The sequence below is a fragment of the Corvus kubaryi genome, unplaced genomic scaffold, assembly GCF_017639235.1.
Source record: "Corvus kubaryi isolate FWS band 111438036 unplaced genomic scaffold, C.kubaryi_AGA036_p1.0 37398, whole genome shotgun sequence".
In the NCBI taxonomy this organism is placed as follows: Eukaryota; Metazoa; Chordata; class Aves; order Passeriformes; family Corvidae; genus Corvus; species Corvus kubaryi.
Window position 1 is genome coordinate 34,337,669 of NW_024581137.1, and position 17,977 is coordinate 34,355,645.

A 17,977-nucleotide genomic window follows, 5' to 3' on the forward strand; every position below is an offset into this window, starting at 1 on the left:
TTTCTATGATGCTCTTAAGAGGGAAGGAAGATCAATTTGTAATCAAAACGGTATGGTTGGTACTGCAACTCACTTCAGTGGGTGAGGACAGCAAATGTGGGCACTGTGTACCAGATTTTTTTTTTTTTTTGATACTGATGAAAAGATACCAGTCTCCCCTGGATGAGAAATAAGCATCTGCTGCTGTATTCCCAGTTAAAGATTTCATGGGCTTCTATGTAAAACGATTCCATACTTTTCCCCTAGTGAGATTATCTTGGGAAAAACCAAGCTCACAAAATTACTCTGGTAATGACCACCATAGCAAGAAATTACTTAGGCCCTACCTGAAGAAGTAAACTACCTTTGAAGAGGCTAAACAGAATTTGAGCAGTCCTGGCTATACAAAGTAAGAAATGCTGGAGAAGACACCCATTTCCTTCCACCCTGGAGCTGCTGCTATTCCAGTTCTTTTTCTCTACTCAACACAGGGGTGAGCATTGACTGTTGAAGGCATTGATACATTAGAATAGCCAATAGTCTTGTAAATTTCTAGATGAGGAAGACCAAATTTCACATCCTCCTTCTAATTTGAAAGCTAGGACAGGTCCAAGAAAAGGGAAAGAGACACCAAGCATATCTACGACATCCAGTGACTTGAGCAAGTGTCTCTTGTCTGCACCAGAAGCAAGTAGTAACCTGAATTTTTGTAACCATGCAGAATATCTCAATACAGAGTAATGGACAGAAGGGCTGGACCTGTCTGGCTTCAGGGGTTTTTTTAAGTTCCTTGAGGCTGTTCCCACAAAACATTTTGATTTTGACATTTAACATTTTTCAAGTGAAATTATTTTCTTCGGGAAGATTCCTGACTACCACTAGGGTTTAAGTTTGTTCCTCTCAAGCAGGCAGACAGTTATGGGCTCCAAGTACCTCTGAAGACCAACAAACTTTATAGAGCTGCTGGAATGCCTGGCATTCCCATTTTAAACCTTTCACGTAAGCAGGGTATTTGAGCCAGAGGACAAATTAGTACCAGTACTGGGATCCAAGAATCTCTACTTTGTTTTCAAGTTATAAAGACATGTAGCTTCTTCTAAACAGTTCAAGTCTCATGTATTTTGCAATCTTCTCAGGCCTACCAGCTGGGTCACTGGGATACAATTTTCTGCTTTTATGCTACTCATATGGTTTTGAATCAATGAAACTGGTGATTGTTTCAATTTCAGTGCTCTCAATAATGGAAACTACTTATGAGAGTAACTACTGGCAAGATCCAGTCCTTTAAACATCTAATATCGTGCTTTTCACTTTTTAAAGTACCTTCTTTCACTTCCTGCTTCTGGTCCTGATTTTCTGTCTCTAAGTCATCCTGTGCTTTTGGCTCCACCATCTCTTCATCGTCTTCATCCTCTGAAAAAAAAATGAAGAAAAAGATTTGTGAGATTCTCCTCTTTAAGGGGCCTGGAAATTCTATGACTTCTTTAGAATTATAAACTGGTAGTAAACCCAGGTAAAGCAAAGTGCCCAATACATGGAACATCTGCATTTATGCTCAGAATGGCACTCTCAGACATTTCCCCCCTGACTGCAAGATAATCTGCTCGCACAGGGCACCTGCCACTTCTGTTCCCCATAATTTCCCATCTCAGATGTCAACTGAATATCTCCCTGACCTCGGATATGACTTCTCAGATGGCATGAGGACAGATACAAACATCTTTCAGCCTGGCAGCTATTCCACAGCTGGGACACCTGCTATCCAGACAACTCATTTCCAATTCAATTCTCACCAGATTAATTTGTCTTTTGACCTACAGGAATAGGTTAAACAGAAATCTGACCTCAGGTCAGATGCCACTAGCAAGGAAACAAGCATGGCACAGTTCTGAAAAGTCATCACCATCAACTGGGGGAACACAGCAACCAAAAGTGGCATTTGGAGCTTAGGAACCATTCTCGCATTAATACGAATTTAATGAACACTAAAATTTGACACATGTCAGTTACTACCGCCAGATGTTTTAATGACCTTTCCTGACCTATGCAAATGCATCCCTCCCTCCCCCTCCCTCCCCACACCCACATGTTCTCATTTTAAGGGCAAACCATTCACTCCTTGATGTTTCTCTGAAGTTACAAGGGTTCTAATTGCCCAGACCAAAACATAATACAAGCAGAGCTGGAAAGACAGTGATGAACCAAAATGGCTCAAAGTCTACCCAGCCCTCATTACTTGTTACCAGCTACAGCAATGTGATCCATATTCCCTGTGCCCAGGGCTGGCACCCAACCCACTCACATTCTTGAGAGGATCAAGACACACAACTTTCCAGATTCCGTGAACTACAAGGACTGAAAATAGCCTAAAAGTATTTAACAATTAGGATGAGTAAATCCATGGGCTATGGAGGAATTATGCTGCACTTATTTTGGAGCTTGACAAACCACCTTGGCATAGCAAGGCATATCAAGCATCACTGGTGCCCTGTATTGGTCCATGGCATGAGAGAGTGCATGTTGTCCTGGCCCTGGGGCTTTCAGCCATCAGGAAAAACACTGCAGTTCCTCTGGGGCTTTCTGAGCAACCTGCTGTCACCATACAGTTCCTCGTGTCATGGTGCTTCTCCAGGCACACTTCCTGCTCTAACCTGCCATCTTAATGGGGGAAACATATCACTACTCTCCAGCTGGCTGGTAACTGGCACCCTCTCCTGTGAAGGCTGGCTGCAATCAGTCCTGGCTTCTTGTGAGATGGTGGTGCTGACAGGTTGCATTCCACCAACAGGAACATGCAGCTGTATTTTGTTTTCAATAACGTAATAGACACCATACTATTCCCACCACATGGCCTACCCTAGCACTTCTCCCAGAAGCCCAGAGGGGACATGCTGCTAGCTGCCATATAGGCCATTCACTTAGGAGTTGGACTTGATGATCTTTGTGGGTCCCTTCCAACTCAGAATATTCTGTGACTCTTGTGATTCTGTGGTATCTTGGGCGGAGATCATGGCCTAGCCACATACTATAAGGCAGTGTCGCAGCATGGACAGATATGCTTTTCCCTTTTGGAAAAATTAGGAAATCTTGGCATAAAATCTGCCATCACTCCCCTTACTGCTAGTGACTGCAGTGGGGAGAAAGAGAAAGCTCATCTCCCCAGCCACCAGGGAGGAGGGATAACCATGTGCTTCATAAGCTTGAAAGAGAGGAGGAATCCAGCATGGATGAGGAAGCATTTCCAGAATTAAAAGCACTACTAACAAATGCCACTCCTTTATCAGGGATTTTTCAGACCATGGAACTTGAAGTGGAAAAACGGTAGGGTACTCACGATGCCTCCCTTTGGTGCCTACATTTCTCTAGGTACCCTACACAGAAGGACTAAAGAAGAACTTTTAGAGAGCAAGCCAGGGCAGTTCAGTTTGGCAGGGTAAACACATTGCTCTGTCCACTGGCTGAAAGACAGATAACATCCAACACAGTCAGCAGAGAGTCAGCAAGAAGAGCTCTCCTGCTGAACACACACAGGAGGGGTAAAAAAAGGTCCTTCTGCCATTGGTGCTAGTGGAGATGGGGATGTATGGAAGAGAGAGGCACTCCCAGTTTCAAAGAATGGGTGAGAAGCGTGAGTGCCTGGCACAGCAGGGAGTGAACACTCTGCTAACCTCAAGTACCATGCACACACAGATAGGATCACACAGTGTACAGATATGTACACACAGACACACTTATGGCAGATACTAATAAAACCAGCTCCCACAAAAGTTTTGTGAGTCTTGCATTAAAAGTTTTCATTCCCTAAAGCACCAGCTCTTGGAACCAGCTGTTTACATATGGATTTCAGCTTCCATTTTTAACCTGTTTCCAACCTGCCAGCTTGTGCAGGAAAGTCTCAGAAGGTGAAGGGTTTGAGAAAATTTCCAGGCAGCAAACAAAAACTAAACCAATATTCAACTGATTTTTAAGGCTTCTTGCAATGCTTTTTTAATGCTTCACTTCCAATTTGGTAATGGATAGGGATGATGTAGCAAATTTAGAACCTGAGATTTAGTAGCAGGTTTTCAGATTGAAGGGAAGCAAATTTATCCCTGTTCTCTAGAAGTCCTTGATCTCCCTCATTTTGGGCATCAAATTATTTGCTTGCCTATAGCCCTTTCCTGCTTCTAATGCAGAGTAGGAATGAATGGAAGTAAGTAAAGGTTATTAAAACACATGCTGTGCCTTTTTCCAAGGGCACAAACATAAATAAATTCATTTTACTGAGAAGGCAGTGCAAGAGTTTTTAGCAGATTAGACAATTTAGGTGTCCTTATTTATTTAGAGAGAAATGTATACACAAACACAGAGAAACTCAGCTAAAAGAATGATAGGGTTGTGAGCCAAATGCTAAAATGTTAGCAAATGCCAGAATTTGGATTGCCTGGGCACGATTAGCTCCTTTCCCCTCCCCACGTGTAGGCATGATGACATAATTCTGGAATTTCCTCCCTCTTGAGTGGTTGGCTTCATCTTCTGGGTGCTCAGCAAGAGACACCTGGGGCCTGAAATGCAGAAGTGCTGAGAGCTGAAGCCAACTGGCCCTGTGCTTTGAGTGGAGAAAGTCTTAGGGAAATTCTACACATGCAAAGGCTCCCACAGCTCCCTCTTTCAGCTTTCACTGAAAGTTATCATTCTGACATTTTTGTCCTTTCTCCCCCTGTGCTTAAGTGCTTTTGCAAGATGGCAATAATCTTGTAAAAAAATGAGAATTTTTACCCTGCACAGATGTTTTGCAGAGATATGGTCATCAGGATTTGTGGCTTACTAAATGCTGTTGGGGAAGCAACAGCAAAACTAAACCTTGGAAATGGATTCATGTTTTTATTGTGTTCAGTGTAATACTTTGATCATGTGCACTAACATGAGATCTGAGGCCAGAGCACTGAATGGAATAAGATAAAAAACAGAAAGGTTAAAAAACTGCCCCCTATTGACTGGCTGAAGCAAGAATCTGTTTAAGAAAAAAGCCCTGTATGTTATCATGCAATTAAAATTGTATCATCCTACATATTCAAGAGGGCTAATTAAGAATGACCAAGAAACCTGCATTCTGGACTACCCAGTGTTGCTTGGCTCTGCAACCTAAATGCTTATTTGCCATAACTTTTATATATATATACTACACACTATTTAATGCCAATGTACACATCCTTACACATGTTCACAGTACATACATTTGCTTTTGTGCCTAAGTATGGTTATGCATTTGCACATTTGACTGCACATACACATACATTAAGAATAACGGGAAATGCTTCAGCCTTCATTTTCCTGAGTTTTATTTAAATGTGACGAAGATAGAATTTATTGTACATTTACTAGAGAATCTGTGAACATCTACACAGTTATTCATTTCCACATGTGCCCACTCCAGTTGCAGTAATTGTCCAGGGAGATGAAGAAACTTGTGTAGTTCCTGAACATACATAACCTTTCCCTTATAAGAGCATATCTGATATTAGGAAGTTTAGAGAAATAACTTTTTAACTGCTTACATTACGGTAGTAGGAGTCTTCTAGTCACATTTGGCAAACACAGAGATGCTAGCAGCACCAGTAGTAGTGTTACACCCTGTTCAGAATAGGACAGGGTGTAACACTATCAGAACTCAAATGTCTATTAAACGAACCACATGAAAAAGAGCTAGTAATGAAGAAGTGTATAGCTGTGTGCAACACTTCTCCTTTGTAGATATAAAAGGACTTTGCAAGGAGTTTGCAGTTTTGTTATGCCCAGTTACCACACAGAAGCTGACAGACAAGCCCACTCACTGCAGAACACTGAGCAGACCAGCAGCTTAGGGAAGATAGAGTGGGCTTCAGAGTTTCAGCCTCGAGTCCTGCCCACTAAGGCCACCCTGCTTTTTACTGTAAATAAACAAATCCTCAATGGAAATGATTATTAAATGCTTGGATAATGATGTTTCTCTACTGAAGCTGGTGGAGCCATATGTGGGATTAATACAGACTGAGATAACTGGACCAAAAACCTTTTCTTCTAAACTCAAGAGTTTGATGACTCTCCAGGCTCTAGGAGGTGGCCAAACACTCTGAACAGTGCTTGACAAAGTAGAAGCAGAGCAATTGTTTTCATCTTGGTATTAGCTTGAATACTCCTGTTCCAGACCAGAAGTAGTCTTGTCTGTCTAAAAGCCTGTCTGCTTTTCCCAACTATAGAAGTTGCCCTAATAAGAGCATGACCTCTCCCTACAAACCTGGAGTTTTTTTGTCTGGGTGTAAATACTAATTTTCAAATGTTATCCAGCTACTAGCTCCAATGAGCCTGCTCTATGCCTGGTCTTTGCCTAGGCCACCACAACCACTTGCAGTAAGTATCCAACTGCGAATATGTAGCCAACTCCCTGGCACCTGTAGAAGAAATGCCCAGATGTGCTGAATTGGATCAGGTATTCACAGAGAGTACAGATGATCTCAGAAAATCAGACCCTGCATTTATGCAGTGCTGGACTATTTAATACCTACTTGGACTTTCCAGGGCTTTTATATGCTGTATTTACTTTTACAGCATATAAAAACATACCAGGCACATTCAAGACAAACTAGAATACTAGAATAAATAATTGCATCTGAGAGGACTGCACATGACGTTGGCTTAGGGTTTTAATTCTTCAGATGAATACTGTTTTGCCATTTTTTGATTGCCAGATTTAGGCAGTTAGCACTGGTACCACTCAAATAGATTACTAAATAGCTGATTTTTGGGGGGATTTATGTAGTTATAGGTCTCTGCTCTGCTAATACATGTAGCACCAATTAAACAGTAGGCAGCATGTTGTGCATTCTTCTTGGATGGAGGATTTACACCTCCTCAGACCCACACCTCTGAAGCTAAGAAGTTGCAGCCTCTGTGTATTGTTTTTAGTATTGACAGCTATACTGAATTAGACTGATAGCTCTGGTTTTAATTCTGGGTAGGTACAAACAATTCCTTTGTTAAAGACACAGCTTTAAAATCGCAATTTAATTAGCATCACAATTATGTACTTTATTGACTGAGTCAGTGATATATGAGAAGCCAGTGGGTTATTATATGGGGTTTTAGATCAACATTGACATTCCTTCAGTGCATGAGAAGGATCAGCCATGCATATGACACATTCAATAAAATCAAGTGTCTTCACAAAAAGCAGATTCCATATTTGCAGCTATGAAATACCAGAAACTGCTGTATCAGTTTTATATTTACAACTGTTCAAAATAACTTTGCTGCTTCTGTTATGTAAGAACTACAAACTGAACAAGGACAAATGCATCGTATTTATATCGGCAGAAGTCCGGACCAAACAAATTGAATACTGTTGGCATTATCCTAAGTAGGAGTTAAAACACTGTCTTTCCTTTATGAATACATTCTTTCCATCACTAGCAAAATATGCAACAAACAAGGGAAGACATATTTTTTTTCTAATAGGACTGCCTGACATTCCACAGTTTTGAAAATCTGTGATTTGCAATCTGGCTGAATGACCTATTTTTCATAAAATGTCGTTTTTTGAAATATGTCCAGTTTTTCACTTTTGACTTTTTGACTTTCATCTTTTGACTGCTCTTTGAAGCAAGAAGAGAATTAATTCATCAGTGGGTCTTGTTTGCAGAGTGGGATGTGACACTGGATGTACACTGGGCACGTTAGTCATCCCAGATGGAAATATTGTTGCATTAGGGCTCTTCTCGGCAATAGGCAGCTGCCTTCTAAAATGTATTTAGCCAAAGCAAGGAACACTACTCAAACCTCAATACCAAGAAAAAAAACCAGAGCTGAACAGAGCTTGCCCTATGCTCCAGGAAACAGGCAACAAATTTCAGATGAGAATTTCATGTGAGCTGGAGAAATATATTTGCAGGCAAGAATCATATGCATGTATGGTAGTGCTGCTCTCTACCCAGGAAAGTACTTAAGTGTGCATTGGAGGAACATAAAGAAGTTCCAGGTCATCCCTGTGAAGCTCCACATCCATGTTAGAGAACACTCCCAACACACCATCTCGTCCTTATGAACTAGCAAAATGAAGCTGTGCTTTCCAATGGCCATCAGATGACAAGAAAACATTAGAAAAGGAAAGGATGGAATTGATGAATGAATTTCTGGAACCATCTTATGGCCACAGCACCTATAAAACTTGAACAGAAGTATATGATGTTCTTCCTTCGCTTCCCATGTACAGGGTTTTAATTGTCTGAAGAAAATGGTCTGTCTGTATGTTACTTGACTGCAGTTCTGCAAGAAAAAACCACGGTGCTACAAGAACAGACTGCCTAGCACCTTCAAACTCCCCTGATTTTGTTATCTTTGTTATCTTTTGTCATGTTTTGTTATCAAAGTGCTGTGGTGCTGTTACGTTAAAGAGAATCTTTGCATATTGGCAAAAAATGGGCTGTAGGAATCACACTACTTGTACCAGAGTCAAGTATATTAACAGAGAAATTTTAAAGAAAATATTGTTCTAAAATTTATGCATAAAATAATATAATGCTTGACACATACCATTTTAATCCAGAAGACTGCAGGGCAGCTCTCCATGGGATTAATTTATTTAGCCTAATGTCTTCCACAGTAAGTAGACTAGTAATGACAAATCAGTTTTAAAAGTGAAGGACTAAGGGAAAAATCCTAATTTTCTTGATTCTTGTAAAACTAAGTACATCTCCCGTATCTCTGACACATCTAAGAAGGGCTTTCTGATCTCATCCCTTATTCTGCAATGCAAATCTCTGCAAGACTTCACCCCTCATCCCATAAAGGGCAGGTGTTATTACCAGCCATTACAACCAGATCCCTAGAGTCCTCCTCTCAGGCTTCAGCTATCCTTATACAAGCACAATGAAGGAAATACATATTTCACCCCAAAAACAAACACTTAGCCTGGCTGACTGAGAGGAGTCATTTAGTTCAGAAAATTTATTTTGCCTACAGCACAGGCCTTGCCTGTGCTATTGCCACTTAAAAATTTGTCCTGAAATTTACTACACTTCCCTCTTAAAACAAGCATACCGTATAATTTTTACTCAACATTTCTTCTCAAAGCTCTCCTTAACAACTACCACATTCAATTACTCCTGGTCAGGGGATTCTCAGGTCCCCAGAATATGATTTCTCATAACCATCTCTTGATCTAGGGTTACACCACTCAGCTCCTGTCCCTATGCCTCTTCCTGACTTGTGCTTGCAGTCAGACTTCTTTTTGGTACATTATGAAGACGGATCTTAATTTTCCATTTTGTGACAAATGATAGACTAACAGAGCCAAATGGCAAGAAAATGTTGCAGAAAAATATGCTTTACTGAAGTATCTCACTAAGCTCTTCATAGCCCTGACTGCAAACCTTTGCACTGGTTCAAATATTAGGATCACTGCTTCAGAATACAGTAATTTCTTTACCAATTAAAATGGAAAGCTGCTTCTGATTCTTCAGGGAAGCATTTCTCTAACCCAAGAAACTGACTTTCCAGTTCCTTGGCCTGAACACAGTTTTCAGTTGTGGTGAGAGTCTAAGAATTCAAAGTGTCCCTTGTTTTTAGTTTCTGGTCGGTCTAGACCAGACGTGGATTTTTCTCTCCTCTTTTGGACTGTTGCAACATCACACTGGTTGAAAGCATTTTTCAGTCCCCAGAGAACTAAACTGCAAAGTACCCCACTGGAGTCATCACCTCTTCTAGCTGACTCCCTTTTCTCCTCTCTTTCCCTCTTCAAAGCTCATGTTCAATTCTATTGTGCTTGAAAATATTCCAGTTGGGAGATGTAACACAAAAAGAAAAATACAGAAGTTTCCTTTCCTTGGCCATGGTTGGGCCTTCAAATAAAAATGCCAACATGAAATAATGTTTGAACAGCAGAAGCCTTACAGTAGCATTTACAGACCACCAGCTCCGAAACCAAACAGTAGAAATTTAAAATACCCTGCTCCATTAGAACTGCAGTTAACCTTGTGGAAGAAAAAAATGGAGACCCTTTATTTCTGTGGATGAGGAAGGGGTTGCTAAACCCTGCAGATTTTCACAGCCTCTGAGACCTGTGAGGATTTGTTCCTGCTGTGCTGCTGGAGGAAATCAAGTCATGCCAGCAGTGTGAAATGACTCCTGCCCTGGGAAAGGGCACCGAGACACGTGGCAGGCTTCTGGATAGGGCCTGCTCAAGTCATTTTCAAACACTCAGATCATGCAATAGTGTTAAATCACAAAAACTTAAGTATGCTAATGAAAACCAGTCCCCACAAGCTACGGCATGAGCAGCAATTGTAAAACAAAAGCTGCTTTCACGTTAAACACACACACAGATGAAGTATCTGGCACTTACACTGTGCCTGATACAGAGGTCAATCGTGGTTGCCTCAGCTGGGCACTAGGTATTAAAACCTCAAGTACAGCTTAGACCAAGTAAATTCTGTGGGATTGCTACTACTGACATACAGGGGACTAGGACTTCACTTGTAGACTCATTTATTCCATGACTTTATACTCCACAGGCCACCTCTCCTATTTTCCACTGTGTTTTTGCATCAGCAAGATTACAAAATCTGGCTTTTGTAGAAGAAATTAATTCTCCACTTCCATACTGTATCTCTGCTCATGAAGCCATACTACTATGCCTTAGGTCAAATTCTCCAGCCCTGACTCTGGGTTTAATTTCTCCTTCAGGTATTAGCATGAGTTCTGGCCTTTCACAGTTCCTCCTTTATTTTTGAACATGAAGTAACTTTTCAGTCCAAGGCCCAGAAGTCAGCTGAATGGCCACATAGCTGTTTGTATGACCATGGTTTAACTTTTAGTGACATCTTTTCCACAAATCTCCCCATCTCAGTTCTATGGCACTTTATGAATAAACCCCAATGCTTAAGATGTAGCATATGCTTTTTTAACTGAAATATCTGAGAGCATAAATCTCTACACTTATACATAAATCTCGACAGAAATGAAGACAAGACTGCTAATGTATTAAAACTGGAAAGGATAATTGGAAAAAACAACTATATTCATAAACAATTACCACAGCAAATAGACAAAAACTCCCTCCCTTTGTCTCCTTGACACACACATGCATACACTTCTCTCAGCACTTTAAAAATAACCATTAGTCATATGGTGAATGCATTTTACATGAGCAAAGATTCATTTCAACATTTTTCTCAGGAAAAGGCGTGCAAAAAATGCTTTATTAAAAATTTTTAAACTACAAAAGAAAACCTGGGTCAGGGCTCGATGAGTATGTGCTTATTACTTCCATAGGCACTAAACAGACCCCACTTAATTCTGTTTCCCACTGACGCCACTTCACCTTAGTCACTGCTGTTAGCCATGATTTGCATCAGCGTATGTGAAAAAGGAATTCCCTCTGACAGTTTTGAACTTGCCATATTTTAATTTCATTTTCAATTTAATGTTTTGTTCTACCACACTGGAAGAGGAGAAGCTTCCACTTTCAGAGATTCAGTTATGGGGGTATCCAGGCGAGCAACACCTTTCAGTTGTAGAGAAACCAGGACACAAGCATATCAGCTTCTTGTGCAAAGCCATTCCTGAAACAATTGCAGATGACAGAATAAAATTCTCATCTCCTGATTCCTAAACTGATTATTTCAGCCACTGCTTCCCCTGAGGCATGTGATCAGGGCTGCTTTGGAGGCTGCTCAGCCCTCATTATGTCAAACCAGCTGTTATAAAACACAGCCAGTTTCCCCCAGCTGCTTGTTGCAACCTGTTTGGAGAGCACCCAGCTCCCGGCACTGCTGTCCCCGGGGCTGGGAACCCCCTGCCCACACGCCCTCCACCCTGACCCTTGTCTTCACCTCCCTGCCTCCGCAGCTCCTGCACCCCGCTGCCCACCCGGTTGCCTCTCACCTCCTCTCCCACCCTTCCCACCGCAGTTCTGCTCAGGGTCACACTTCAAAGTCTCCCGCACCCCCAGGAAGGCCTCTTCCTTCCTCCTAGCCCCTCTCCAGCCTCCCTGGCATTGGTCTTCCCAAAGCAGATATCAAAAATCCCCTACTTGCAATGTGGGGCTTTGTGCACGCCAGGAGCCCTACCCACCTGCAGATACCTGTTTGACACAGAAATGCCCTCTAATTTGGATTCTCAGATGAACTTCTAGGTTTTTCTGAGAACTTGGGTTGTAAGACATTAATTAAAAAAAAAAAGGAAGACAAAACCCAACCCTCATCACCCCAGTTCTCAATTGCTACGGTTAAAACCCAGTTTATCTGTTGCAACTCAGAGGGAGGATCAGGTATGTTTTTCTGTGCTTAAGCTCAACAGACTTCAGTAGGTTTAGATGTCCAAACAGGCAGACTGCACCTGCAGTTGGGGCACATGGGAAGATGGAACTGCACCACAACCCCTCAATGGAATATGCTTCCTTTTTCCCACTTCACCGTTCAGACTCATCAGGAAAATAATTTCCGTGGCTACTTTGTATCTGTCCCTCTCTGGAAAATGGATGCTTTGAAGTGCCACACAATGCCTTCCTGTAAATTAAAATCCTTCCTTTTCTCCCAAAACACTGCCAAGACCCTCTCCTCAGCAAGCTCTTGGAAGCTCTCAGCTACAGACAGGAGTGTTAAGTCAGGAGAACCATATGAAAGCAGATAAAATAAGCTGGGTTATGCTACCTCATGATCCTTTACTTGAAGAAGCACCTCTGCATCAATTTTTTTTTTTTTCTTTTCAGGAAAACAAAAGAAAGAAGTTGCTGGCTTTAGCCCCTGTGTCCTTTCGCTGTAACACAGCTCACAGCTGCGAAGTTACATGTGTTAACTTGGGATGCCACAAACCAGGCAGCAATGAGGTTGTCATCGTGATCTGAGGAAACACAACGTGCATACACGCCAATGAATTCACCACAAGCGAAGCATTTTGCTGTGATAATTCAAAGCACATTATGTTTCATTAGTTGACTCTTCCTTCTATAGGCAGATCACAAAAGCCAGCAACACTGGAGTCATATTCCATCAAAAAGGTGCAGCTCCATAAAATCTTGGTCTTTTGCAAAATGGTGCCACTTTCTCTATGCAAGTGGGAAAATTAAAAAAAGAAACCAAGATGAAGAGGCAGTCCTGGCAACATTAAAATGGTTTGTTTTTACATTTTCTGAGTGGATTTTTTGGGGCCTTCCACTAAAAAGTACTTCTTGGATTTTTTACTTTTACCCTATTTTAAAATATGAGGTAAAGCAAAGTAAAATTGAAAGCTTTCAGTTTTGTTAAAACACAGACATTTTCAGTAACCAGACTGGAAAACAAGGCAAAATTTTACCTAAGGTGGAGTGTCAGTACATTGGAGTCTTCTTTCAAGCTGGAACAAAATTTTATTTTGAAATTTGAAATTTTACAGCACCGCATGAAAAAGAGATTCTTTCTGGGCCTGACTTTAATGCAGTCACTGCCTAAGGGATGCAGTCATACTTGAGTGGCAATTTTAAAATCTGATATTAAAGCAACATAGAAGCACACACTGAGTTGGGGATATGGATGTCTTTCATCACCATAATGACAAGGTGCTTCCTTCTGTGATCTGGGATTCCCTCTCTTAGGACTGCAGGTTGATAATTTCTTTTAGATGGGACAAACTTCAAGTCCTGCTTTCAGTTCTGAGTGCCTGAAGGCAAATTTCACATCCATGTCCTGAGAACAAAGTAACAGATATTGCTTCCTGAGAACAAGATAACGGATAGTGGTAACAACCTTGGTGCACACCTGAAACACAGCCCAGTATGTCAAACAGTGCCAATATTCAGAGGAAATGAGCAAACAGGCATTTATTGCTTTTGAAGCCTGATCCTGACTTTCTATATTTGCACACAGAACTCAAAATGAACAGGACAAATGCATTATGAAGCCAGAAAAGTGCTACCAATTTGTCTTGATGGCTCTTACATGGAGAAAAATTGCACAAGCAAGTCTGACCAGCATCTTGGAAATCATTGTCCTAATTGCCCTGTACAGTTACATGGTTGGATAAAATAGGAAAAATCGCCTCAATAGAGGTGTTTGCTTTGGGGTTGGGTACTGGGGGTGGTGCTAAATTCAGCAGCCACAGCAGAACAAATAGAAATTGTAAGCTTTCCACTACATTAATGAAACTTCATTCAAAAGGTGGAGTGTAATGTTCTTCCAAGATGGGTAATTCACATAAGCTGTGTGATTCAAACACTCATGTCTCCACACCAGCTCCACACCAGCTTGGGATTTATGTTTTATTTCAGTTTTCATCAGGCTGTTCATGAATGACCAATGACAAAAGAGCATGTGTGCATTTTTCTTTTTCACAGGTCCCTGTTAATGAGGACTCTGTTGCATTAAGATAGTCAAGATTGTCTCTGGCAAAATGTGTTGAACCAAGGTGTTTGTGCCTGCATAAAATTAAGCCACAAGTAAAGCACTTACTTCTGACAGCAGATTTATAATAGGAAAATCCCAGCAGGAATGAAGAGTTACAAACCCCCGTTGTAGCCTTTTTCATAAACTTCACCTTGATTTAGTATTTCAAACAAGTAGCAGGAAAGGCTAACAGCAGAGGTAATCCTATCATCTTTTCTCCAACAACACCATTCCATCTTTTTGACTTCCTCATGCTGCTAACATGAATTCAAATCATCTGTGTTTAAAGTTAAATACAGTGATTGACAGATCTTTGTAGTCTCAGTTCATACTGAAGATTATTCTAGATACCTATCAGTTATTACTACAAGCCCTGTCTGATATTCAATACCTACAGGGAAAATTGTTTTTAACAGTGTAATGTCTGATCTATTTTGAAAGCAATTTTAAAATAAGAAACTAACTATAACCAGGTGGCTAAAATCTAGACAGGTTTTTTAATGGAGTGATTTTTGGGGAGAGAAGGTTGAAGATAACAGAAGAACTGTCTTACAGTGCAGTAACAACCATGATTCAGAGCAAATCACAGGCAAAAAAAGCATTTTGTTTTGATTCCATGACATCAATTTCTGTAAAAACACCTATTCTAATCACACAGGACACAGGAAAGTTTAGGGGTTTGCTCCTAGCTCTTAGAACAGACTCATGACAGTACACGCTGCTATGAAGTAATTGCTTCCTTTTATGAACACAAGCTCAGCTGCTGTGCTAGAAAACCGGGATGCTGGAAGAGACTTCTGGATGTACTACAAATCTTACCGTGGACACAAATGTGAAACAAAATAGCAAATGCAGTGGTCAGACCACTCATTGTGCTCAAGGACCTGTGATGCAGAAAGGCAGAAGATCCTCTTCAGTGAGTACCTGCTGTACTCAGCCCTGCCCACCCCACTGCTGTGCTGAGTGACAGCCTTGCTGCTCCAGGTTACAGCACTGCTGAACAGGCTGGCTTTGGGCACAGGAAGATCAGCCAGCTGGGTGGGAAAGCACTCTGGTCAATACCCTGTGCTCACAGGGAGGTAAGTGGAAGCACTGCCCTCTTACATGGGCAGCTCAGCAAAGGTGGAAGATGGAGGAAGGTGGCCGGGCAATGCCAGCTGGTGCCCACCATTGCTTCCATGAGCTGATTGCTCCACTTCAAGGCAGGCTCTTCCCTGAGTCCCATTCTTCCCCACCACTCCATTTGCTGCTGAAAGATCTTGAGTAAGTTCTGGCCTCATCCTCTCAGTGTTTTCCTCCACAGAATTGAAATGCAATAGCAGGGAAAGAAAGAAATACAAGAGAAGCAGCTTGGCACAAAGCAGCAGGGAGGATGCTGCCCTCAAACTCCACCACTTTCCAGAGCTCCTACTAACGTGACTGAGCTCACACACAGATCTTTATGAAACTTGATTAACTTTGTGCTCATGGTTAAATGAATCTGAAATTGTTGGACAAGGGCTTAACAGTGTTGCTCAGTTCAACAAAGTCTTTTCTGGTTTTGTGATTGGGATGTGAGGAGTGAGCACAGCTAGTGTGTTTTGGCTATAAATCCCAGCAGGAAAAGAATAAACAAAACTGAGGAACAGAGCTTGTGTGTCTTGGGTTAGTTGGGATGGTTCAGGCTGCTAAAAATTCCTAGTGGCTTTTTCAAGATTGAACTATCCCTAGTTGTTATTCTGTGTGCTCAGCAATGAAAAAAGAAGTACAGAAGAGTTGAAAATACAGACTTTATAAAGCCATACTAAGCCCCCTAAAATCAAAGGCAGTAATGGCATCAGTAAATGCATCAGTAGTTTGGCCAAATTAGAAAGTTATGAAGCTGGGCAAATTCCATCAGCAGAATGACAGCTAAAGATAGTCTTGCATAGAAATGTGCACAGAAGTTCATTTTCAATGCACTGGGCAAATAAATCCAATTGGTTTTTGCATTCTCAGTATTATCCCATTACACTTCATGAGAGCCTGAAAGAAGATGATGATTTAAATAAAAAGATCCTCCCCTGTTTGTCAAGTTGTCATTTTTCCATCTGCAAATAATGAAACATAAACTACTCTGAAAGGGAGAGAGATGGAAGGGAATGTGTTCCATGGATCTGTGGAGAACCACATAGAAACATACACAGAAAAAGAAGCTGCAGCATGGAGCACTTCCTGACCTCCTCTTGGCTACAAATCTAAAAGAAGTCTCCAAGGCAAGAAGCATGAAAGAGCTTTAACAAGAAACCCTTCAGAAGTACAGCTCTTTGCTGCATGAATACCACAACACAGGGAAAATCTGCTGTGTAGGAGTACAGTCCTCCCACTTGAAAAGAGCTGGTAATGCCATCATGTCACGGAAAGATTTTCTTCATGGCTTTTGTGCATTGAAGGCATTAGCAAAGGGGGAAAAGTGTGAGCTGACAATTGTGTGAAGAGTTTCTTAATTACATTGTAACACGTCTCATTTAAACATGCAGCAGAACTAATGTTAAAAATACATGTCTTCCCATATAAATGGATGTGAAATCAGTGCAGGTTAATCTAGCAGATAGTGCACTCCAGAGCTCTTTACAAATGGTAAGAAGTTAAACTTCATCAACAGCACATTAGTATTGCTACCACTCTAGCTTCGTCCTGCAGTGTTTGCTGCAGCAGGACTCACAGTCCATGGCTGGACCTTGATACAAGTCGGTCCATGCTTCAGCATTTGCCCAAATGTTTTGTCTGTCCTGACTGCTCATCATTTCTCAGTTCACAAATTCCCAGTTTGGGATGTGTGACCCTTTCCTAATTAGCCATGTCTGGATGTCTGCTCATATCTCCTGTGCCACGTGGTTTCAACTAATTACACCCACCTTGCTGGTGGTGGTGACATCGGAGCTCCGATCAGTGTCTTGATGTGTTCCCACCCAACTGAGTTTCTCCACCTGGGGTACCAGACTGCAAGCCAATAGCCAGGCAACAGCCAGGACCATCAAGGCATTCAGCCTTGAGTCAAGGCTCTAACTGGGAACCCTCATGACAACAGAAAGAAATAGCCTGAGAGTCAGAGACGAGAATTGAAACCAGGGCTCTGTGTTTGGGTCTGATACCTTACACAAAAGGCTGTCTGGGTGACCAAATCAAAGTCTTTAGCACCTGGAATGTGGGTAAGATCTGCTGGGTTTTGAACTAGGCCCACTGCCTGAAGACCACACCAGGATGAGGGGCTTTGCCATTAATGCCTGACTTCCCAGGTGTGCTGGAAATGAACATGCTTACTCTTACTATTTCCTTTTGTTGCGTGTCGGTGAATAGCAGCCTTCATTTCTGTGCATGTCATTTTTCTCACTTCATCTGCTTTATCTGTCACTCTGCTGAGCCTGCCTAACACTGTAAAAACCAGAGACTATCCCATACAAATTAGTGACACAGACACTTGTACATCATCCTTACATTAAATGAATGCCAGAGATACACTTCCCTCCCTGTACGGTTCATGGAATTCAGAATTAAAGGCCAGACTTGCTTTCTTTCCCTGCCTTTGCAAAACTCTAACTAGCATTATTCCCCTCCCATCCGCTGCTCCTTCAAATGGCATTTTCCTTCACTGGAATGCTTTTCAA

The 17,977-nt window shown here is 41.6% G+C and overlaps 1 protein-coding gene across 7 annotated transcripts in view; it reads right to left on the minus strand.

The window, feature by feature from the left end:
- DYNC1I1 (dynein cytoplasmic 1 intermediate chain 1) overlaps positions 1-17,977 on the minus strand; it is a 186,485-nt gene that overhangs the window by 81,704 nt on the left and 86,804 nt on the right. For all 7 annotated transcript variants that reach the window (XM_042044169.1, XM_042044171.1, XM_042044168.1 and 4 more), the window contains one exon: positions 1,303-1,392. In XM_042044169.1, the coding sequence (XP_041900103.1) occupies positions 1,303-1,392 (90 nt within the window). The remainder of the gene's footprint in view (positions 1-1,302; positions 1,393-17,977) is intronic.